This window comes from Natrix helvetica (genome assembly GCF_964273705.1).
Source record: "Natrix helvetica genome assembly, chromosome: 1".
Classification (NCBI taxonomy): Eukaryota; Metazoa; Chordata; class Lepidosauria; order Squamata; family Natricidae; genus Natrix; species Natrix helvetica.
In genome coordinates, this window is record NC_138548.1 from 189,879,218 (window position 1) to 189,903,161 (window position 23,944).

The 23,944-nt window shown below is 42.8% G+C and overlaps 1 protein-coding gene across 7 annotated transcripts in view; it reads left to right on the forward strand.

Moving 5' to 3' along the window:
- Window positions 1-23,944, forward strand: part of RBM44 (RNA binding motif protein 44) — a 164,570-nt gene that overhangs the window by 23,417 nt on the left and 117,209 nt on the right. For all 7 annotated transcript variants that reach the window (XM_081967047.1, XM_081967046.1, XM_081967048.1 and 4 more), the window contains 3 exons: window positions 770-880; window positions 21,573-21,658; window positions 21,734-21,807. In XM_081967047.1, coding sequence (XP_081823173.1) covers window positions 770-880; window positions 21,573-21,658; window positions 21,734-21,807 — 271 coding nt within the window. The remainder of the gene's footprint in view (window positions 1-769; window positions 881-21,572; window positions 21,659-21,733; window positions 21,808-23,944) is intronic.

Below are 23,944 nucleotides of genomic sequence, written 5' to 3' on the forward strand. Positions count from 1 at the left end.
GCTCACTCTATACGCAGCGACATCTGCAGCTTGGTCCACTCAAGCCACCTTGGAAGAAGTTTGCCGGGCAGCCACCTGAGCATCTCCCACAATCTTCATACGTCATTACAAGTTGGACAAGTATGCATCGGCTGATGCGGCCTTTGGGCGCAGGGTGCTGCAACAAGTGCTTGTGCCTTAACGGACATTTTTTACAATTCCCCACCCTACTGGACAGCCTAGTCTTTAGTACGTCCCAGTCTGGCTGCTGTCTCTACGATAACAGGAAAATGGGCGTTGGTCCTTACCTGATGCCAGCCCCCCCCCCCCCCCCCCGGGTATGGGTCACGCGAGGGGATTCCTGGTGCGGAGGAGAGAGAGCGAGATACAGTGACTATGGACTTTCACTTTTTGCTCACAATTCTCACTTGAGTCTACAGTTTTCCTTCATCTGAAACTGGGGAGGAGCCACAAGGGCCCGATGACATCAAAAATGTGTAGACTCAGTCTGATTGGTTAATGGACAGAGCATACCCCAGTCTGGCTGCTGTCTCTACCAGAAAATGAGCGTATTAGGTAAGGACCAATGCCCAATCCAGGATACATGAACTCATTCAGATAAGCTAGGTGTTCTCTTACCAATTCCTCACCTATTCAGTTAGGATCAACACCCAGAAAGAGGTTGCATGGGAGCAGTAAGAATGACAAAGATTTCTTTGTAATCTATGCTGGTATGCTTTGCAATCTATGCTGGTATATTCCATTGTTTATTTTTAATTATTATTGTAAGGTTCTTTAAATACAGAAGAAATCAGCGACGAGTGGTTTGATGCTACAGAGAACCCAACAACACTTGAGTCATCAATTTTGTGTGCCAACCTTCTAGAGAGGTCTCCAACAGGTCAGTACTGATTTTGTATTGGTTTGGAATAATGCAAATAGTGCTGCAACTTTGGATTGCTTTTTTCCTGGAAGTATAGGAAAGCTCTTTTTTGTTGTCTTTTGGGCAGCACTGTGCATTTATTTGTCCCTGTAGAAAGTACTTCTAGAGATTTTATTAGAGAGTTAATGCCTATCTCTTCCCTCAAGGGGAAAGGTTTGTATTAATTTATCCATTGAGAAATATTGTATTCTCCTACAAGAGGAACTAAAAAGGAAAATAAAAGTACCATATTTTTCGGCGCATAAGACGCACCTTCCCCCCCCAAAAAAAGAGAGTGAAAATCTGGGTCTTATACTCCGAATGTAGCTCTACCCACCCACTCTGTGCGTCACATTTTCAGGTGGTTCCAGGCTGGGGAAGGGGATCCTCACTTCCACAGGGAGCCTGATTCCCAAAGAATTCCCGGGGAATTGCGTTCAAAGTCTTTTCAACGAAAACATTTCTGGGCGGCAGCATCACAATCCCCTACCCGATTCCAAAAAAGGCCTGTGCGGAGGCCAAAAAAGTTTCAGGTGGCAGACGGTTCCAGCACACACTGCCACCTCAAAATGCTTTCCTTCCCAGTTCCCCAGTGCATACTGCAGAGCCGCGCACCCTCCTCCTCTGCAGACTCGCCTTCTCTTTTCTCCTGTCAGCCGGGGGAGGCAGGAAGAAAAGCGAGAGGGCAGCAGGGTCGGGTGAGGGTGCAGGAGCCAGGCATGGATACAGGGCAGACAGATCAGAGGCAGCCGGCCAATTGCTGGCTTGCTGGCTTGGCTCCTGACCTGGGAGAAAGATCTAGCCAGGAGGAATGCATGCCCTGTTTTTGCGATTGGGGACGAAAAAGAGCGTTTCAGGCAGCGGGCGGTTCCAGGCTGCTCTGCGATCGCTGCAGCTTGGAACTGCCTGTCACCTGAAATGCTCTTTTTCCTCCCTGATTGCAAAAATGGCTTTTCTCAGGACGCTAGTTTGGGAAGTTAAAAACCTGGAATGGGATACAATCAAGCTCCTGAGATCGCTTCGCTGCCACCCAAAAATGCTGTTATCACGATCTCTGCTGCCTGGAACTGCCCGAGAAAGGGCAGGTGAAGTTGTCTCTGCAGAGATCACTGTAACAGCATTTTTGGGTGGCAGTGCAGTGATCTAAACCCAAAGCCTTTGAATCAAGCTTGATTGTATCTCATTCCAGGTTTTTAACTTCCCAATCTAGTGTCCTGAGAAATCTAGCATCTCTGAGGCACCTCTCATTTGCAGGAGGAGGAGGAGGGTGGCATATACAAAAGCCTCCGAGTCACTTCCAGTGGTGACGTTGAGGCAAGTGCGGGGAAGAAAGCAGGGCTCTGCTTTTCGAACCCCGATGTACACGTTTGGAGGATCCCCCAGGGGATACGCTGAGCTTGAAGGGTGAAGCGGAGAAGTAGGGACACCCCAGAACGAACGAGGTGGAAGGCGATCGCCCGTTACGACTGGGGATACCCTTTTTAACCCAGCGTGTAAGCGTTCGCCGCTTGCTTCACTGAATGGTGGACCTGAAGCCTCAGCAAACCACCAAATAGAAGAAGGAAGGAGGAGAATTGAATCAACTTTTGCTACATTGTTGCAACGCCTGATACAAGTGAAAACAGCAGAGAGCTACAGGCTGGGAAAGACATACCGCAGACTATAGAGGAGAACGGGCAAACAGGGAGACTCCAGAGATCTGGCGAGAAACTCCCACTAAAAAGGCCACTGGAAGAGGTGAGAGCGACAACTTTAAAATCTAAAACGAGCCCGAAGAAATGAGGGGAAAAAAAAATACAATCTGGCTGGGGTTCCTGTGGACTCGGGTAGCAAGAGAAAGGAGACAGAAGGAGACATTGAAAGATTGCGCTATACCGGGAAACAGCAGCGGACGGCCATTAATTATAGACCAACAAAGTATCAAGGCGGAAGAGAAAGCTGACGAAATAGCAACATTGTAACAACTTAGAAGAGCCCAGATAATTGAGCAAAGTGGAAAGAAAGGATTTGAAAAGAACTTAAAGAAGCTCTGAACTTAAAGAAACACAGAGGAAAAAGCGGTGAATGAACTGTCTATATTAACAATACACAACTATATACAATTGTTATAATCTTTATAACCAAATATTTAAATTAATCAGTATTTAAGACAAATAGCTATTTATATCTATATCTATTGCTACATTGTTATAACGATAAATAAGTAAGTTTGAAACCCGGTGGCAGTTACTAGATATATATACTTATATATTGTATATTGTACCTATGCTACAATCATTTAAATAAGTTAAAATTTAATATTATTAAGGAACAATCTAAGCATTTAAGTACTTAAAATATAGCATTGTGGATGTTAATATGAACAAATATTGAGACCCCCCCCCTGTTCTCCCCCCTTGCCTATATAACCCCTTCTGCTAACACCTCTAGATATTATTGTATAATCTATATATATTATTATTATTATACTGTATTATTTAAAACTTATATAGTATATTAAGATTACTGTGGATATACTAATACAAGAAAAAAAGGGGTGGGAAAGATTGAATGCCAATTTGGGACAATATATACAAGATACTTTCAGAACAACATAAAACTGCAAGAGAAATGGCAAATATAACATCAACAGGACTAAGAACTGGAAAAAAGACGAACATTAACCCTGCAATAAATCCAACAACAAGGGGATCGCCGCCGCCCCCAACGCCCAAAGGATCAACAGAAGAAATGAATGAAACAGAAAAAACAAATGTGGGGTCGAATACTGAAAATATACAGACAGTGCTGCAAACCATTCAAGAAACTATGTTAAAACTCCAAGAAACAGCAACAAAAAACCACGATGAAATGAAAATAGATATGAATGAAATGAAAGCAGAAATGTGTGAAATTAAAAGCGAAGTCAAGAAAGACATACAGAAATTAGATGATAAAATGGAAACCATACAACAAGCTCTGAGAAAGAATGAACAATCAATAAAAGAAGTAGAAAAAAGAACAGAACAGACAGAAATAAAAATAAACCAGGTTGAACAACAAATGAAAGCATCAAATAAAAATCTAGAAGAATCGCTTATTCACATGGAGATGGACCGTGCAGCTTTCTACCTCCGCTTTCAGAATGTGACAGAGGCAAAAGATGAAGACCTAACTATGATAATGTCCGGCTTAATTGCAGAAACTTTAAACAGAGATAAGCAAGAGATCATAAATGAATTGGATGACATCTATAGAGTTACCACCAATTATGTGAGGAAACATCGACTACCCAAGAGAAGTGCACATCAGGTTCGCGAGGAAAAAAGTAAGAGACATACTATATAAAATAACAAGGGACGAACCGATAATGTACAAGGGAAAGGAAATACTAAAACAAATTCCACGAAGAGTGAGGGAACAGAGAAGAGACTACCAATTCTTGGCGACGCATTAATTAAGCGGGAGATACTATTCAGATGGTTAATACCAGAAGGGATGTTGGTAACATGGCAGGAGAAGAGAATCAAAATTGACAACCTTGAAAAAGCACAGGAATTATACGAGCAATTAATGTATCTGGAAGAGAAACAAAATACAGAAGAGGAGATAGAATATAGAAGAAAGGAGGAAAGACATCAAAAGGCAATGGAGGGAAGACAGGGAGGACGTAGCAGAGAAGAGGAAGAACAGCAGAAAGAAGAGGAAGTAAGAGCAAAAACAAGAAGTCAAAAAGAAACTAGAGGCAAATAAAGATAAGGACAAGTAGAGATTTAAGAAAATGGAAGAAGAAATCCAACTACTATCTGTAAATGTCAATGGTTTAAATTCACCAACAAAAAGAAAACACATCTGGGCAAAATTAACAAAACAAAAAGCAGACATAATATGTCTACAGGAAACACATATCAAACAACAAGATATAAAATACTTAGAATGTCCGAAATTGGGAAAATTATATACAGCATCGGCAGAAGAAAAAAGAAAAGGATTAGCAATTTAAAGAGAGAATAAAGACAAGTTTAATTTATGCAGACCCAAGGGGAAGAATATTAATATTAGAAATATGGATAAACCAAAAATCAATATTGCTGGTAGCAATTTATGCCCCAAACGAAGACCAGAAAAATTTCTATTAAAAATTACATGAAAAAATTAGAGAAATCGGAAGGAAAAACATCTGTATAATAGGAGACTATAATGCCATAGTAGATAGCAAAAAAGATTATGTAATTGACAAAAAAACTAAAAGCAAAAAAAAAGTATTACCAACAACATGCTTGGAGATGATGGAAGAGCTAAATTTAATAGACATCTGGAGAAAAATGGAACCAAATAAAAAACAATTTACCTTTTACTCAAACCCACATCAATCTTGGTCACGGATCGACATGGCATGGATGAATGGAGAAATTGGGGCAGAAGTATATAAAATTGAAATACTACCAAACACCTGGGCAGACCATAATCCCATCAAAATAATCTGGAAAGGGGGAAAAAATTAGACGAAGATGGACATTAAATCTGCAAATATTAAAAGAAAAAGAATTTATCCAAAAATGTAAGAGTGAGTTGGAACTATTTGTTAAAGAAAATACAAAAGAACAGACATCAATACAAAACCTATGGGACACTATGAAAGCCTATTCACGAGGAATTATTATAGTTTATACAGCAAAAAGAAATAAAGAAAAATGGGCACAACAGAAAGTATTAGAGAGGGAAATTGAGAACCTAGAAAAAGAACTCCAAAATAAACCACAAAGTGACAAAATTAGAAAGGATTGGATGCTAGCGAAACACAAATTAAACATGCTAGTCCAGGAAGAAATAGTAAAAAATGTAAAATTTAGGAAGCAAAATTTTTTTGAGCAAGCAAATAAACCAGGGAGGTGGTTAGCTTATAGATTGAGAAAAGAAAGAGAAAAAAGATTAATATATCAACTCCAAGAGGAAACGGGTGAATTGCAACACACAATGGAAGGAAAGAAAAAGATCGTACATAAATATTTTGAGAAGTTATATAAGGGGGAACAAATAGATGACAAACAAATGCAAGAATATCTAAACAGAGAAGAAACCCCAGTAATACCGGAAGAGAATGAAAGAAATGTTAACAAAACAAATAACAAAAATTGAACTGAAACAGGCAATTCAAAAACAGAAAAATAATAAAACACCAGGCCCAGATGGATTCCCAGCAGAATGGTACAAAATAAGAGACGATCTGAATGAATCAATAGAACCCCTAATGCTGGAGATGTATAACGAAACATTGACGAAAGCAAAAATACCGAACTCATGGAGGGAAGCATACATCACGTTAATATTTAAAGAAGGTACAGACCAAAAACGAATTCAAAATTACAGGCCAATCTCATTGCTGAATGCTGACTATAAAATATTTGCAACAATAATAGCGGAGAGACTAAAAAGACTACTAAATAACTACATACATCCAGATCAAAATGGATTTCTCCCAACAAGACAAATCAGAAATAATACCAGAATAATAGCTAATATCTTGGAGTATTATGAGGTGCATCCAGAGAAACAAGTGGCACTTGTATTCCTGGATGCACAGAAGGCATTCGATAATTTAAATTGGCAATATATGAAACAACAAATTAAAAATATGAATCTAGGAAATAAATTTGAAAAATTAATAGAAACAATATACTCCACCCAAAAGGCAAACATACTATTGAATGGGGAAAATACAGAGTCCTTTGAAATAACGAAAGGAGTAAGTCAAGGCTGCCCACTATCACCTCTGCTTTTTATTCTGACGCTAGAAAGCCGCCTGATACGAATTAGGAAAAACCAGGAAATAAGAGGAACCAAAATTAAAAATGAAGAATACAAAATACAGGCCTTTGCAGATGACTTAGTATTTATTATAGAAGATCCATTAGAAACAGGAAACAGGTTAATGCAAGAACTAGGAAAATATGGAGTTGTGGCAGGATTAAAAATTAATAGAGAAAAGACCAAAATAATAACCAAAAATCTGAAGGAAGAACAGAATAAAGAATTAGAAAATACAATAGGACTCCAGGTAGTAAAGAAAGTCAAATATTTAGGAATATGGTTAACTGCAAAGTGCTCAACCATAAAAGAAAATAATTACACAAAATTAGTGCAACAAATAAAAAAAGATTTAGAACCATGGGGGAAATTACAACTATCTTTATTAGGGAAAATAGCAACTATAAAAATGAACATACTACCAAGAGTCCTATATCTATTTCAAACTATCCCCATAAAATTAGAGAAAATATTCTTTACTGAACTGAACAAAATAATACTAAAATTCATCTGGCAAGGGAAAAAAGCTAGGATAAAACTGAAAGCATTACAGGACGATAGAAGCAGAGGTGGTATGGGGCTACCTGACTGGGAACTCTACTATAATGCAGCAGCACTAATTTGGATCAAAGACTGGATAAATTTAAAAAACAGAAGAATATTAGCAATAGAAGGCCATGACTGCAAACAGGATGGCACTTTTTCCTATGGGAAGAGAGTAAAAAGAAGCAAAAATACTTCCATACACATTATATCAGAGAAGCATTAATACAGGTCTGGAACAAAATTAAAGCAAAACACTACATGAAAATACCGACATGGCTTTCCACCATGGAAGCTATGACACACCCCAATACGCTAGATCTATCAAAAATGGTTAGGTATAGTGAAATTTTAGTTAACCAGGGGAATCTGAAAACGAATCAAGAACTAAAAGATAATAATATAAATATAGATTGGTAGCCATACCTCCAATTACAATCAAGACACAAAAAAGATGTAAAAGAATATGGAATATATACAGAACTGCAACAAATAGACAAAATCTTAATTGGCCCAGAAAACAAATTTATAACGAAAATGTATACATGTTTGCTAGAAATAAATTTAGAAGAAGAAATAGTCAAAGGCTGTATGATAGCATGGCCCAAAATTTTTGGTTATAATATAGATCTAGCGGATTGGGAAAGAATTTGGAATACAAATTATAAATTAACGAGATCAGCAATATTGAAAGAAAATATATACAAAATGTTTATCGTTGGCACCTACCACAAACAAGATTGGCAAAAATGTACCCAACACTGAAACCGACCTGTTGGAAATGTAAAAAAGAACAAGGGACCTTCTATCACGTGTGGTGGACCTGCCCGGAATCGCAAAAATATTGGAAAAGAATTTGGAAGTGGCCACAAGAAATTACGGGGGAACAAATAAAGTATAAACCCGAAACCTTCTTACTAGGAATAATTAAAGGGAACTACACAAAAAATTTAAATATTTACTAACACATATATTAACCACAGCTAGAATAGCTTTTGCCCAATGCTGGAAGCAAAATAATATACCGCCGAACGAATTAGTGATTAAAAAAACCTTGGATTGTGCAGAGATGGACAAAGTAACCCTAAAATTAAAGGACAAAGAAGAATGGAATACTACGAAATTTGGAATAAGTGGTATGAATGGTTGGAAAATAAAAATAATTAAGCCGAAAACAATATACATAAATAAACATAGAACTGTATATAAAAGTAGGTAAATATGTAAAATATCATAAAAATATATAGATAAGATGACATAATGATTGTAATATATGGTAAAGAGAGGAAAACATATATAGATACGACGATGTAACATTGTACAAACTGTTGATATAAAGATTGCAATATGTGATGAAAAGACAAAACCAATAAAAATTATTATTAAAAAAAAAAGCCTCCGAGTAACTGGGAAAGAAAGCCGTGCTTGGAACTTGCTGAAAACCGCAGCCCCAAAAGCCCTTTTTCTCCCTCCTCTTCTAAGGTTTTCAAAGCATGATCACCTTCCCAAAGGCGCCATAATCCTCACGAAAGCAGGGGGAGAAACAAAGGGAGCTAGAGAGCTTGCGGAGACGAGAGATTCCTTATGAACCCAGGGAAAAGAGTGGAGAAAAGGAGCCCCTTCAGGAGGAAAACAGCCACCTTCTTCCCCTCGGATTTGTACCTTTGTGTTCCTTGGCAGTCCCGCTGCCAAGCCTTTACTGGCTGAAACTCCGCATTTGTTTTGTTTTTTTACTTCTCGCTTTCATGTATTTCTGCCATACCTCCTCAGCGCTCCAGCTCATGGAATGGGATGGGCGGAAGAAAAGCAAAGATAAGCCAAGGAGCCACAAGCTAAGATCGCAGGCAGGTCGGAGGAAGGGGGGGGGGAAGAGGAAGGGGGTTGGGAGAGAGGAAACACCAAGCTTGTCCTCGCCTCTCCCAAGGAGCTCCCACGCTACCTCACAAGAGCACCTGGTTTCAGTTTTACGCTGCAAAAGTTTGGCTCATGCAGAGGAGAGATGATTTAAGGGGAGGAGGAAATGGCTATGGGAGGCGATATGTCAGTGTTCCAAATATCATCCAAAATTAAATCAGAGTCCAAGGCAGAGCTTTCCTCAAAGTTCCAATTTATTAAGAGATATATGTTGGCACTTCTGTGGAAACCCGAATCTGAAAGCTTCCCGGGATTTGCCACCCAGTTGGAAGTTCATGATCTTGCCCTGATACCCACAAGTCCATCACATGGTCCAATCTTCCACTGCCACGCTGGCACCCATCCTGTTCCGGTCAGGCTCAGAGGTGTAGAGAACAAAATATGACCTTGGCTGTCTAGAAAGGAATTTTATTTTGACAACAACACTTTCTACTCTTTACTAGTTCCCCTCCCAATTTCCTACTAATTAAACAGCATAGTAAAATAATAGAGAGTGTGGCAGGCCAAAGATCATAAAAGGAATAGGCTGCAGGCCTGACACGATGTTAACCAACGCATTGTTACTATAAATGCCCTTGTATGGGAAGGGTCTGGGCCCCCGCAGCAGGTGTCCTTCCAAGAGGGCTTCAGTAATCCCAAGCGCCACCAGCGCTGGGCCAGCTTCTTTGAGCAGCCAAGTCCCTCTTCTGCCCCCATGAAAATCATCCCGCATCCCATCCCACACACTCCAGTTAAATCCACGTAGGGTGATAGGGTTTGTTTTAAATGGATAAAAAATATGTGCTGCTCATTATCAAAATCCGAGTGGAAGTGAGGATCCCCACCACCTGGAACTGCCAGAAAATGCAAGACACACAGGCGGCGATAGTCTGTGGACAGCTGGTTGGGGGTATTCCATCCTTCAATCAGCTGCTCCTCCTGAATCAGGCTGCTGAACCTGGCCAGGCCATTTGCTGTTTGCTGCAAGGAACCTAGCCAGATTACTACCAATGGATGCTGGTAGGCTGAGGCAGAAACTGTTTTTCCCTGTTTTACTCCCCCAAAATTAGGGTGCGTCTTATACTCCAATGCGTCTTATATTCCAAAAAATATGGTAAGTACAAAATAATCTATCCATTCATTTTTGTTTCTTTTTTATTTGTTAGCTGACTGCACCATTCTGAATTTATATTTCTTTAGGTGTCAAAACTGCCATCATACGCTAAGCTTTGCATTTGCTAACCACCAGTCAGCCATGGACATGGGAAGAGAGAGCTGGATGAGACGGGTGGGGGCAGAGAGTAACTACTCATTGTGCCTTCCTGAAACACTGTCTCAAGGTCAAAGATACGAGAATGGAATGCGGTGGCTAACCATCCAGCCCGCTGTTGAAAAACAGCTACTCAAATAATCTATTCAAATATAATTGGACAATAAGGGACGATAAAGGGGCAGAACAGAGAAAGTTAATTGGGAAAATTTGGCACACAAATCTTTAGTTCTGGCTTTGCTATGCTGTAATCCACTTGGCTTTTAGTAAAAGTATACTTTTCAATAAAAATGGAATCGAGGATCTTTCTTTGCTAAGGGACCAGATCAGGGCAAGCCTGACATTAGGCTAATTTCTCATTTCATTATATAAACCATTTTTTCATATAAATGTGCCCAAACAATGTTCAAAACAAGAATAAGAAAATGTATCAGTTATCATTGTTTACTTCAATTGTAGTGTTAACATTCCAAAAAGTGCAGTTCTGTTGTGCTAATATTACTTAAAAATCCATTTCACAACCGATGGTATGGGTTACCAATACAAACTGACAATTAGTATTATTAATTTGTAAAATAAATAGTTTCATGTTGTGATCTATCTTTGTCAATTAGCTTTTCTCATTTGTTCTTATGTTTGGATATAGCAATAGCAATAGCACTTAGACTTATATACTGCCTTACAGTGTTTTTACAGCCCTCTTTAAGAGGTTTGCAGTCAGTCTTGTTTATATTGCCCCCCAAAATTTGGGTCCTCATTTTACCCACCTCAGAAGGATGGAAGGCTGAGTCAACCTTAAGCCTTGTGAGATTTGAACTGCCCAATTGCAGGCAGTCAGCAGTCAGCAGAAGTAGCTTGCAGTACTGCATTCTAACCACTGCACCAACATGGCTCATATATCATTATTATTATAGGTATTTGCAATTTCAGGATATTTGAAGAGTGAAATTGAGTGAAATTGAGAAAATTCAGTTATCCAATGTGTATAGGAAATACACTACAGTAGTAATGGTGGACTCTAACTACCCCGACATCAGCTGGGAGATAAATTCTGCATCCAGTGGGAGATCAAACAGATTCCTGACCAACCTAGCTGACAACTTCATCATCCCAAAGGTAGAGGTGGCAACTAGAGGAACAGCTATACTGTACCTTATTCTTACCAACAGCGAAGAAGTGATAGAGGGGATTGAAGCTGTAGGAACATATGGGGAGAGACCGACCACATCATATTAGAATTCAATATAAAACAGACACAAGCAACAGAATATAATCAAACCAGTGTTTTAAACTTTAAAAGAGCTGATTTTAATAAACTCAGAGAGAGCCTAAGAAAGATGCCATGGATAAAAATCCTAGAGGGGAAAACATCTCAAGAAGCTTGGGAAAATCTGAAAAATACAATTACAAAAACCTAGTCCAGTTCAATGCCACTTAAAAAGAAAAAAAAACCCACCATGGTTCCACAAAGAACTCAAACCAACTGAGAGGGGGGGAAAAGAATACAAAAAAAAAATGGAAAGAGGGACTCATAACTAAGGCAGAATACCAATAAATAGCCTGAACTTGCAAAGTTAGGAAAGCTAAAGCTTTGAATGAAGTAAGATTTGCAACAAATATCAAAAACAATTTTAAAAGTTTCAACTTTTTTTAGATAAAAAAAGAGAAAGCAGAACTGCTTAACTTATACTTTGGATCTGTCTTTATGCAGAAAGTAAACAGTATTCAACTTATCAAAAACACAACCGTAAACAACAGGTTAGGAATGCAAATTAAAATGTGCAAAAATAAGGTAAGAGTTAGGGTTAGGGTTAGGATTAGCGGTTTCACCTCACCGGGTCTTGATGGACTATGTCCCAGAGTTTTGAAGGAACTAACAGATATGATTTCAGAACCATTGAAACATCTTTCAAAGTTCTTGCATCACTATGGACTGGAAAAGAGCTGACATAGTTCTAACTTTTGAAGTTCCCATCTTCAAAAAAGGAAGAAAAAAAATTACAAGCCAATCAGCCTGACATCAATATCTGGGAAGATTTTGAAAAAGATAAGCAATAAATCTGCAAGCACCTAGAACAGTGGTTCTCAACCTGTGGTTCGGGACCCCTTTGGGGGTCGAACGACCCTTTCATAGGGGTTGCCTAAGATCATCGAACACATATTTTTGAAAAAATACAGAAAACATAAAACAATTTTATGGTTGGGGATCACCACAACATGAGGAACTGTATTAAAGGTTCGCAGCATTAGGAAGGTTGAGAACCACTGACCTAGAAGCAAGCAAAGTTATAACCAATAGCCAACTTCAGTTCATTGAAAACATATCATTCCAAACAATTCTTGTTTCATTCTTTCACAAAGTGACTAAATTAGTGGATCGGCAAAATTCTCTAGGCATAGTATATTTAAATTTCAGTAAAGCATTTGATAAAGTAGAACACAACCTACATTTTGGCAAGCTAGAAAAATGTGTCAGCACCACTACCAGATGGATTTGTAACTGGCTGACAAATAGTACTGGGTGTGTAGTCTTCAACGGAACTACATCTACATGGAGGGAAGTAAGCAGTGGGATACCCTAAGATTCCGTTTTGGGCCCAATATAATGACTTAGATGAGAAAATAGAAAAGGAACTCATCATATTTGCAGATGACACTAAGGTGGCAGAAATAGCCAACACCCCAGAAAACAAGTGCAAGATCCAAAGAGATCTTGATAGACTTGACCACTAGGTCCTATCTAATAAATTGAAATTAAACCTAGGTAAAAGTAAGGTTCTCCTGTGCGCTGCTTGGAGAGTCCAAGCATGGGTTAACACAGCCTAACTGCCCTAGGACTGACTGAGTTTTTTCCTTGACCTCAGGCAGGTCAGTTTTAAAAACTCAGTCCGCCCGATAGGACTATAACAGGGGAGCTCCTCAGTTTAGGCTTTTTGCTTGGACACCCCACATCAGTGCAAGGAAAAAATTCTTGACCATTTAACAATTTGGATTCAGCTACAGCAATTAATGACAACAGCTTCAATAGGTCTGCAGTTTCTCCTTCCTCTGCTGCATGTAAGCTAAGTGGGGGAGGTTTGAAGCTTGTCCGGCTCCAGCCGGCGAGCGGAATCGCTGCTGGGACAAACCAGCTGCTTGGCGCTGGCGAATCACTCTGTAAAGCCGCAAAAGCCTTTTCGGACATTTCTGTGTCCTAACGGCTTCCAAACTCTGCCCGGCAACAGCAGTGGCCATTTTAAGCCTTTCGCGCCCTTTCTCCACTACGGGGAGGGTTGCCTTGGTTACTGGAGCTGTGCGCGCAGCGGCGGCCATTTTAGAGCACCAGATTGCCTCACGATTCAAACGGCAGCAGTTACAAGCCTTACAGGCAGACCTCGACAGCAACAGCAACAAGGCTAAGTAACTGAGAGGCCTTGTCCAGGGCTCCGGCAAGGCCGAGTGATTCAGAAACAGCTTTTTCGAACCCCAAGGCAGGGATTTCGCCGGCTGGCTTCCCTCGCCTATTTAATTAACCGCGGACGCTCCTCGGCTGTCTGGCTCATCCAAGCGGTTACCTCCAAAGCCATTCAGCCATCCTGTGACTCCTGAACACCAATGGCAGACGAAGGTTTGGAGGTGCAAGCTGGGCCCTCTTCCAAAAGGCCCAGAGTGGAGCCCCCCCCCAAGGGAAATAAGGGAGGGAGAGGCAACACTAATAGATCCCGTTCCCGGGCCTCAGGGGATTTACCCACCAGTAAGGAGGGAACCCATAGAGGCCACGCTATACAGGCCCAAAAATCCAACAGGTCCCCAGACCATGAGGAGACTTGGACAAGGCCTTCTCCACCTCAAGGGAAGGATCAGGATCAGGAACTTTCCCAGCAAGATGGCTCGCCCCCATCAACTGGAGGGATTTCTAGGGACTCCTCCCCAGATACATCCTGGGGTTACCCTGATTCCCCCAGTTCCTCCGTTAGGGAAGAACTGGAATCTTTCCATGATAATTTTCCAAGGGAGGAAAGGAGAACCTCCAAGGGCTCCAAGGGGCGCCCGAGAGAGGACAAAGGCCCTGCCTTATCAGCTGAAATGAGGGAGGTGATAGCTGAAGCCATTTCCCAAGGTATAGCTGATGGCCTCAAGCTAAAGGAGGCCGGTCCTTCTGGCACTCCTAAAGCCAGGGCGACCCCTACTCATGCAAGAGACCAAGCCCCTGCTTCTCCTGGCACTTCTATTGCCATGGAGGACACAGGATTGGAGGAGGGGGAAATTGATGACTTCGAGTTATCAGAGGATGAAGACCTTCCTCCTGATAAACTGGCCTTCATGGGGTTATTCAAACCATCTTTATTTAAATCAATCCTTCATAAGGCCAAAGCAGCCACTGATCTTGGCTCCACCCCCAAGAGTGCTTCGGCCACCCCTCCTCCCACTAAGGATCATAAGGAGGGCTTGTTCCAGGAACCTACCCCAACCCAGGAACTGATTCCAGTTCCGGATTTATTCCTGGACATTAGAGCATCCACCTCAGCATCATTCTTCACCAGAGCTTCTCTCCTTTGGTTACGACAGCTAAGGTCCAAACCTCCCACAGGAGGTTCCAGATGGCGGCATGACATCAATAAGATAATAACCACCGTAGAATACTCAGCGGATGCCTCCCTCAATGCGGCCAAATTTGCATCCAGGGCTTTGGCATCCAATGTAACATCACGTCGCCTGCTGTGGCTCCGCCACTGGCAGGCTGATATGAAAGCCAAGTGGAAGCTTGCTTCCGCCCCATTTAAGGGAAGGCAACTCTTCGGGAATGCCCTGGACAAGTTTGTCATTGAAACTAAAGACAAACGCAAAATTCTCCCGGCCACCCTGAAGAAGAACGAACGTAAAGGTTCAGGTTCCTTCAGGAGACAGTCATTTAGAGCGCAGGAAACCACCCAGGCTTCCGGCTCTACTTCTTCTTATCAGAGACCATTTCCCCAGACAGGAGATAGGGGGCAGGACAGAGCGGCTTACGGGTCCAGGGGACGGCAGCAACAACAGCATTCCTTTCGGAAGCCATTTCGTGGGGGATCCAATTCCCGACAGTTTCGTAGAGGAAAGTGACCATCACAGGGGTCCTCCCATAGGGGGTCGGCTCCAGATATATGCCGACAGGTGGGAGGAAATAACATCAGACACTTGGGTCCTCAACACAATCAGGAGGGGCCTAGTGCTGGAATTTCTATCCTTCCCTCAATGGAAATTCATCCGTTGTCCCATCCCCAAGAATCCCCAAAAGAAAGAGCTCATGCAGAAGGAGATTCTCCATCTGCTCGACATCAGGGCCATAGAACCCGTTCCAAAGGAACAGGAAAGACGAGGATATTATTCCATCCTCTTTCTGGTTCCAAAGAACTCAGGGGGGTGGAGGGCCATCTTGGATCTAAAGTGCCTAAATCAACATCTGGCCTACAAGAGGTTCAAGATGCAGTCCCTCCACTCCATCCTGGCATGCACACGACAGGGGGATCTCCTCACATCGATAGATTTGAAGGAAGCTTACCTTCATGTCCCCATTCACCCTGCCCACAGAAGGTTCCTGAGGTTCCACTACGACGGGAGGCACTATCAATACAGGGCCCTGCCCTTCGGCCTCTCGTCTGCTCCCAGGACCTTCACAAAAATCCTGGCAGTGGTGGCAGCCCGCCTCCGAAACTGACCAATTCGGCTGGAGTGTTATCTAGACGACATAATAATTCATTCTTCCAACCAGAAGCAGGCCCGAAGGGACGTTCAGGTGACCATACGGACCCTACAGCATCACAGGTTCTCAGTGAACTTACAGAAGAGTCACCTAGAACCGACCACTCGAATCCAACACCTCGGCGCCATCATCGACTCCGTCTCCTGCCAGGTATTTCTGTCCCCAGACAGAATGACAAACCTCCAGAACAAACTTTGTCTATGCAGAAGGTCCAGGTCAGTGCCGATTTTACAATTATCCCAGCTCCTGGGCATCATGATCTCTTGCCTAAAGGTGGTTCCCTGGGCTCGACTTCACGCAAGGGAATTGCAATGGGTCCTCCTGCCAATGCAGAGATCAAGGGACAGCAACTCGCTGTGATGCGTGAAATTTCCGCCAAAAGTACTCCGCTCCCTGAACTGGTGGAGCACAGCGGCGGTCAGGAAAGGGTGCCTTTTCAAAGAGCCCGAAAGGCTGGTTGTAACAACAGATGCCAGCCTACAGGGATGGGGAGCGCACTGCCAGGGACATCTTGCGCAAGGCAAATGGACACAGAGGGAGGTGGCCCACAGCATAAACTGGCTAGAACTGAGGGCCGCCCGTCTTGCTCTACGTCATTTTGCGTCTCAGATTGTGGGCCATCATGTACTGTTGTTAACAGACAATGTTGCTACAAAGGCCCACATCAACAGGCAGGGAGGCACGCACTCCAAGAGTCTCATGCAGGAGGCGGAGTTCCTGGGCAGATGGGCGGAACAGCATCTGGCGTCCATAACAGCGGACCACATATTGGGGACAAGCAACCAAGAGGCGGATTGGCTGAGTCGGCAGACGATAGACCACTCCGAATGGCGGCTGCATCCAGACATCTTCTGTCAGATTGCGGAGAAGTTCGGCAAACCGCAAGTAGACCTCTTTGCAACCAACACCAACACACATCTGCCCCGCTTCTTCACTCGTTACCATTCGCCCTTAGCGGAGGGACGGATGCGCTGAGGAGCCCATGGCCCTCAGGACTCCTGTACGCGTTTCCGCCACTCCCTCTCATACCTCAAGTAGTGACCAAATTGCTGTCAGAAAGGGCAGAACTGATCCTAGTGGCTCCTCATTGGCCCAGGAGGTCCTGGTACGCAGACCTTGTCAGCCTCTCCATCCAAAAGCCGTGGAGGATTCCTCAGGAGCAGATCTCCCTCAGCCAAGGCCACATCAAGCATCCAGATCCCCAGTGGCTACAACTAGCCGTTTGGCACTTGAGGGGGAACTCCTTAGGAAACAGAGGTTCTCAGACAAGGTCATCAAAACTATCCAAGCGTCCAGGAGACCTTCTACCACTAGAATATATGAATACACGTGGAACGCATTTTCTTCCTGGTGTCATGAGAAGGGGGTGCAGGACACTTCGGCTTCAGTGCCAAATTTGCTGGAATTCCTCCAAGAGGGTTTGGACAGGGGCCTTGCGCCCAACACGCTCAAGAGACAGGTGGCGGCTCTATCCACCATTCTTACCTGTAAATCCTCTCGATCCCTGAGTCAACACCCACAAGTAAAGAGCTTCCTGAAGGGTGCGGTGAACATCTGCCCTCAGGTGGTTCATCGATATCCCTCCTGGGATTTACCATATGTCTTGAAGGCTCTAACGGGGGCTCCCTTCGAACCTCTCAGGAAGGCAAGCCTCCATCATCTGACTATTAAGACGGCCTTCCTCATAGCTATCACATCTGCGCGCAGAATATCTGAATTGGCTGCGCTGTCTGTGAGGGAGGACCTTTGCATTATTCATGATGACAGGATCATATTGAGACTTGATCCATCCTTTATACCTAAGATGAATACTCAATTTCACAGAGCCCAAGAAGTGATCCTTCCTAACTTTTGTCCAAATCCAGTACATCAGAAGGAAAAAATCTGGCATAAACTAGATGTAAGAAGGGCAGTCAGAATTTACATTAAACGATCAAAGGAGTTTCGGCGTTCCGAATCCCTTTTTGTATCTTTTCACCCTGGGTCCCTTGGTCGCAAGGTTTCGTCTCACACAATTGGACGTTGGCTGAGGGCTTGCATCAAGCTTGCCTATGAAGCCCAAGGCAGGACTGCACCACGCAGAGTAACGGCGCACTCAACTAGGAGCGCTGCAACTTCAGCTGCATGGGCGACCCAGGCGTCTATCATAGACATTTGCAGAGCGGCCACGTGGGCCTTGCCCACGGCCTTCATCAAGAACTATAAAATTGACACCTTTGCCTCAGCAGAAGCCTCCTTTGGAAGACGTATATTACAAAGGGTTGTGGAGGCTACGGAGACCATGGACTCGACCCGCCCTGGGACACAATAGCTTGGGTATGTCCCATGCTTGGACTCTCCAAGCAGTGCACAGGAGAAAGACCGTTGGCTTACCTGAACGGTCGTTCTCTGGGCGCTGCGGGAGAGTCCAACCCCGCCCAGGGTTTGAGTATTGACCAGGACTATTACCTTTCAGAGACTTGTTATGGGCGTCCTATTTGAATCTTTCGTTTTTAAAACTGACCTGCCTTAGGCAAAGGGGGCGTGGTCAAGGAAAAAACTCAGTCAGTCCTAGGGCAGTTAGGCTGTGTTAACCCATGCTTGGACTCTCCCGCAGCGCCCAGAGAACGACCGTTCAGGTAAGCCAATGGTCTTTTTACATTAGGCAAGAAAAACCAACTATACAGGGACAGGTTAGCTGAAATTTGGCTTAATGCCAAATGTGGGAGAGAGATCTTAGAGTGGACAATCCAATATGAGCCAATAGTGTGCGTGCTAGCCAAAAAAGCCAATGCAATCCTAGGCTGCATTTATACAGATATAGAATCAAGATCACTTGAAATTCTAATAATGTTTTACAAAGCCTTAGTAAGACCATACTTGAAATACATCATCCAGCTCTGGTCACCTCAATATTAAAATGATGTTGAGGCTCTGGAGCGATGTTGAGTGCAGAGAAGAGGGACAAGAAAGATTAGGGGATTGGAAGCTAAAACATGAAGAATGATTACAGGAATTGAGTATGTCCAGCCTTATGGAAAAAAACGACTAGGGGAAACATGATGGCAGTGTTCAAATATTTGAGGGGCTCTTGCAAAGTCAAACTATTTTCCAAAGCACCAAAAGGTAAGACCAGAAACAATGGATGGAAACTAACCAAGAAGAGAAGCAATATAGAACTAAGAATAAATGTCCTAGCGGTGAGAGTAATCAAGCAATGGAACAGCTTGCCTTTAGAAGTGGATGCTCCATCACCAGAGGCTTTTAATCAGAGACTGGACAACTATTTATCTGAAATGGTATAGAAGTGTGATGGCGAACCTATGGCATGTGTGCCACAAGTGGCACACAAGCAATATGTGAGGGCACGCAAGGTGTTGCACTATGTCAGCTCCAGCATGCTGGCCAGTTGATTTTCAGCCTTCCAAAGGGCGGGGGAGACTGTTTTTGCCCTCCCCAGACTTCAGGAAAGCCTCAGGAGCCCGTGGATGGCAAAAAATGGGCCCAATGGGCCTACCGAAGTTTGTTTCAGAACTTCCAGTAGGCCCATTGGACCCGTTTTTTACCCCCACAGGGTCCGGAAGCTTTCCTGAATTCTGGGGAGGGTCTGGATGGGGGACAACAGACTCAAACTCAACCCCTCCAAGACTGAGTGGCTGTGGCTACCGGCACCTCGGTTCAGTCAGCTGATGCCAACGCTGGCCATAGGGGGCGAACAACTGCCCCCTGTGGAACGGGCGCGCAATTTGGGCGTCCTCCTAGATGCCCGGCTGTCAATGGATGACCATGTGGCAGCCGTGGCAAGGGGGGCGTTCCACCAGGTTCGCCTGGTGCGCCAATTGCGCCCCCTTCTGGACCGGGATGCCCTACGCACGGTCACTCATGCACTGGTGACGTCTCGCCTGGACTACTGCAACGCTCTCTACATGGGGCTTCCCTTGGGACGCGCCCGAAGACTGCAGCTAGTCCAGAACGCAGCCGCGCGGGCAGTCATGGGGAGTACCAGGTACTCCCACATAACACCGCTCCTGCGCGAGCTGCACTGGCTACCTGTGGTCTTTCGGGTGCGTTTCAAGGTTCTGACTACCATCTTTAAAGCGCTCCATGGCATAGGACCTAGCTACCTGCGGGATCGCATCCTCCCACACACATCCCTGCGGCCAATTTGCTCTCATAGGGAGGGGCTTCTCCTGGTGCCGTCCACTAGGCAATGCCAACGGGCGACACCAAGGAGTAGGGCCTTCTCTGTGATGGGCCCAACCCTCTGGAATGACCTCCCCCCCGACATTAGAACCACTACTGACTTCCGCTCCTTCCGACAGAAATTGAAGACACACCTGTTCCGACTGGCTGGCCTGGCATAATTTTAATGTCTACCTCCTGGCATACATATTTCTTACTGGTTTTTTAAGGGGAATGCTCTTTTAAAGTTAATTTTATAGGATTTTGGGATTTTAAATGCTGTACATTTTAAATTATTTACTTAGCAGTACAGTTCTGTATATCTTTTTATCCTCCTCTTATTTATGTATTTATCTACTTAATATTTTAATTGTTTATTATGATGTATTTTGATATGGACTGTACACCGCCCCGAGTCCCTTTCGGGAGAGGGGGCGGTCTATAAGCGCTAAGAAATAAATAAATAAATAAATAATAAAACAGCCCAATAGGCCTATCGGAAGTTCAGAGGCTTCAGTTAGACCTGCGCACATGTGCAAGGGGCAAATGCGGGGGGATTGTGTGCTCATGCTTGGCGGGAGGGCATTATGGGTGCGCGCACCCTTTTAGTACCCTAGCAGAAAAAAAGTTCGCCATCCCTGGTATAGAGTCTCTTGCTTGGGCAAGTGGTTGGACAGGAAGACCTCCAAGGTCCCTTCCAACTCTTGTTCTCGATTTCATTGACGGCTGCATCAGGATTGTGTTTGATCTTAGGGGGCCGTGGTGGGCATGGCTGGGGTGGGCATGGCCAGCTCAATGTTACTTGTGTCTGCTGTGGTGGCCTGAGTGCTCTTCCAGGTAAACAGGCTCCTGACCTCCATTTTTGGCTGCTATGTCCTCCTGCAACTCTCTGCCAGCAAAAACAGTTGGGAGGGCTGCACGCAATTCTCCCGAACTCTGTTTTCACTGGCAGAGGGTTGCAGGAGGCCATAGCAGCCAAAAACAGAGCTTGGGAGCCCATTTTTGCTGGCAGAGGGACCATGGGCTGGTCCTTCGCTGTTTCCAGGACGGCCATGTGGGCCAGATCTAAGCACCCCATGGGTGGATCCAGCCCCCCCGGCTTTGAATTTGACACCCCTGTTCTATGCAGTGCAGGAATGTATCCTTTGAATCAGCAAGAACTGCCAGGAAAAAAAATCAACAGGAATTTGTTTTTCTGAATATTTTTCCCTGTATTGATAACCCTATTTATCTATGTGACATTTGTTTTAATTTAAGAGTAAATCAATATCTAAATTATATGCTTTGTTTATTTTTAGAAATAAAGACAATAGAAAGGAGAAAAAAAGAATTGAAAAATAATTATTTTGTCCATGTTGATGGTCTGAATCCTTCAGTATCAGAGGTAAGTTAAGATTAGAATATGTTTGTTTCACTTGATGCAACTCTGAAAGTATATTTATCTTCTTGATTATTTCAGGTTGACCTTTGGCTTCATTTCCAGAAGTATAATGTTTCTGAGGTTTTGGTTTGTGAGTATTCTGAAAATTACAGGTATGTGTATTTGTACTGTCATGTCTGTGGCTGCTGCTATTGGGATGTACATTATATACATTATTAATTAACATCTTTTAGAAGTGAGTAGTAACTTATTTAAATAGTAAGTTCTGTAATTACTGCTACTGGTAATACTGTTGGAAGAAATGTCCTTCTGGGTTCAGTTCCAAGTGGGGAAAAAGACACTGGAAACATGGAGGCTGCTTGGAAAGATTATACTAATGGTGGACAGGACCACATGGCTTGAGGTCCTAGGCAAAAAGCGGATCACATGCTTCAAAGATGTTGAGTGAAGAAAAAGAAGCGAAGGGCTTACTGAGAGTTCCTGAGTTTTTTATACTCTCTGTTCGGCCCTACCTCTCTGTTTACTGTTCCTTTGTAAGAAAAGTATTCTGATTGGTTGTCAAATTCCAGGGCCGGGGGGGGGGGTGTTCTTAGCTAACTTTGTAGGTTGTGTGTCTTTTGAGTCCCAAGCTGGGTTGTGTTCCTGGGTGTCCAGTGGTGAGATGGGTGAAGGGCTAATACTATCATGCCTTAATCCCATCACCCTGGAGCTGAAGGGGGGAGATCTTTGTTATGTGAAATAGACTGGCTCAGGCATTTTAATGGCTCATTGACAAAGATGGGGGCTATTAAGAGTGAGTCTGTTTCCTGCCTAAAACATGTTTCCCCATTTCTTATCCAGGGAAATATAATATTCTGCCTTCTTAATATTTCCCAGGATATTTCATTTTTCTAGCAGAGGGGTGGGTTTTAACTTCCTACAATACTATGTCTGTTGGTAGTTTATGGCAGTAAGTATATCCTTTAATCAATTCGGTAGAAATGTATACAGTGTGTGCATGATTATTAGGCAAGTTGTATTTTGGATGATTAATTTTATTATTGAACAACTACAGTGTGCTTGGTCAATCCAAAATGTTAATAAACCTCAAACTTGAATATTTAAGAAAATATTAAGTGAAGTTTTGGCTTACTTAGGAGAGTAAAAGTGAAGTTTTGGCTTACTTAGGAGAATATCTATTTGTACACAATTATTGGGCAACTATTAGTGTGCAGAGCTGAGATGAAAATTTGCCCATCTCAGTCATTTATTTGAATCTGTTAAAGTGAGAATAATAACTCAAAATGTACAAATAAACATTTCTGACATTTCAAAATGTGACCAATATAGCCACCCTGCATTTAAATAACAGTCATAAGCCTTCCATTCATGGAATCTATCAATTACTTGACCTGTTGACAATCACCTTTTTGTGCAGCAACAACCACAGCCTCCCAGACACTGTTCAGAGAGGTATATAGGTAATCCTGCAGGTATCATTTATTGAATTTTTCACAAGAACGAATTTATTCAGAAAGGGTACTTATGTTAGAAATTCAAAACTGTGACCAAAAAGAGGTACCAAGTTTGTTTTTAGTTTTTTGGTGGCCTTGAAGACTAGTGCTAGAATTGCTTCTTTCTATATTTTGAAATAATCTTTTTTGTTATTCTGTTTGTTAGCACTTTGAGAACTGCTCTGCTTTTTAAGTACAATACTTCGCAAACTATTGTGTTTGTAAGTACTTTGCAAAGATAGTTTATTTGCATTTGCCTTGAAACTGCTTGTAGAAATGCTAGCCAGCATCTACACAAAGCATTCTATTACATTGTGTTTCCTTTCTTTTATTTTGGAGATTAGTGTATACAGGTGAAACTCGAAAAATTAGAATATCGTGCAAAAGTTCATTTATTTCAGTAATGCAACTTAAAAGGTGAAACTAATATATGAGATAGACTCATTACATGCAAAGCAAGATTCAAGCCATGATTTGTCATAATTGTGATGATTATGGCTTACAGCTCATGAAAACCCCAAATCCACAATCTCAGAAAATTAGAATATTGTGAAAAGGTGCAATATTCTAGGCTCAAAGGTTCCTACTCTAATCAGCTAATTAAGCCATAACACCTGCAAAGAGCCTTTAAATGGTCTCTCAGTCTGGTTCAGTAGGAATCACAATCATGGGAAAGACTGCTGATCTGACAGTTGTGCAGAAAACCATCATTGACACCCTCCATAAGGAGGGAAAGCCTCAAAAGGTAATTGCAAAAGAAGTTGGATGTTCCCTAAGTGCTGTATCAAGGCACATT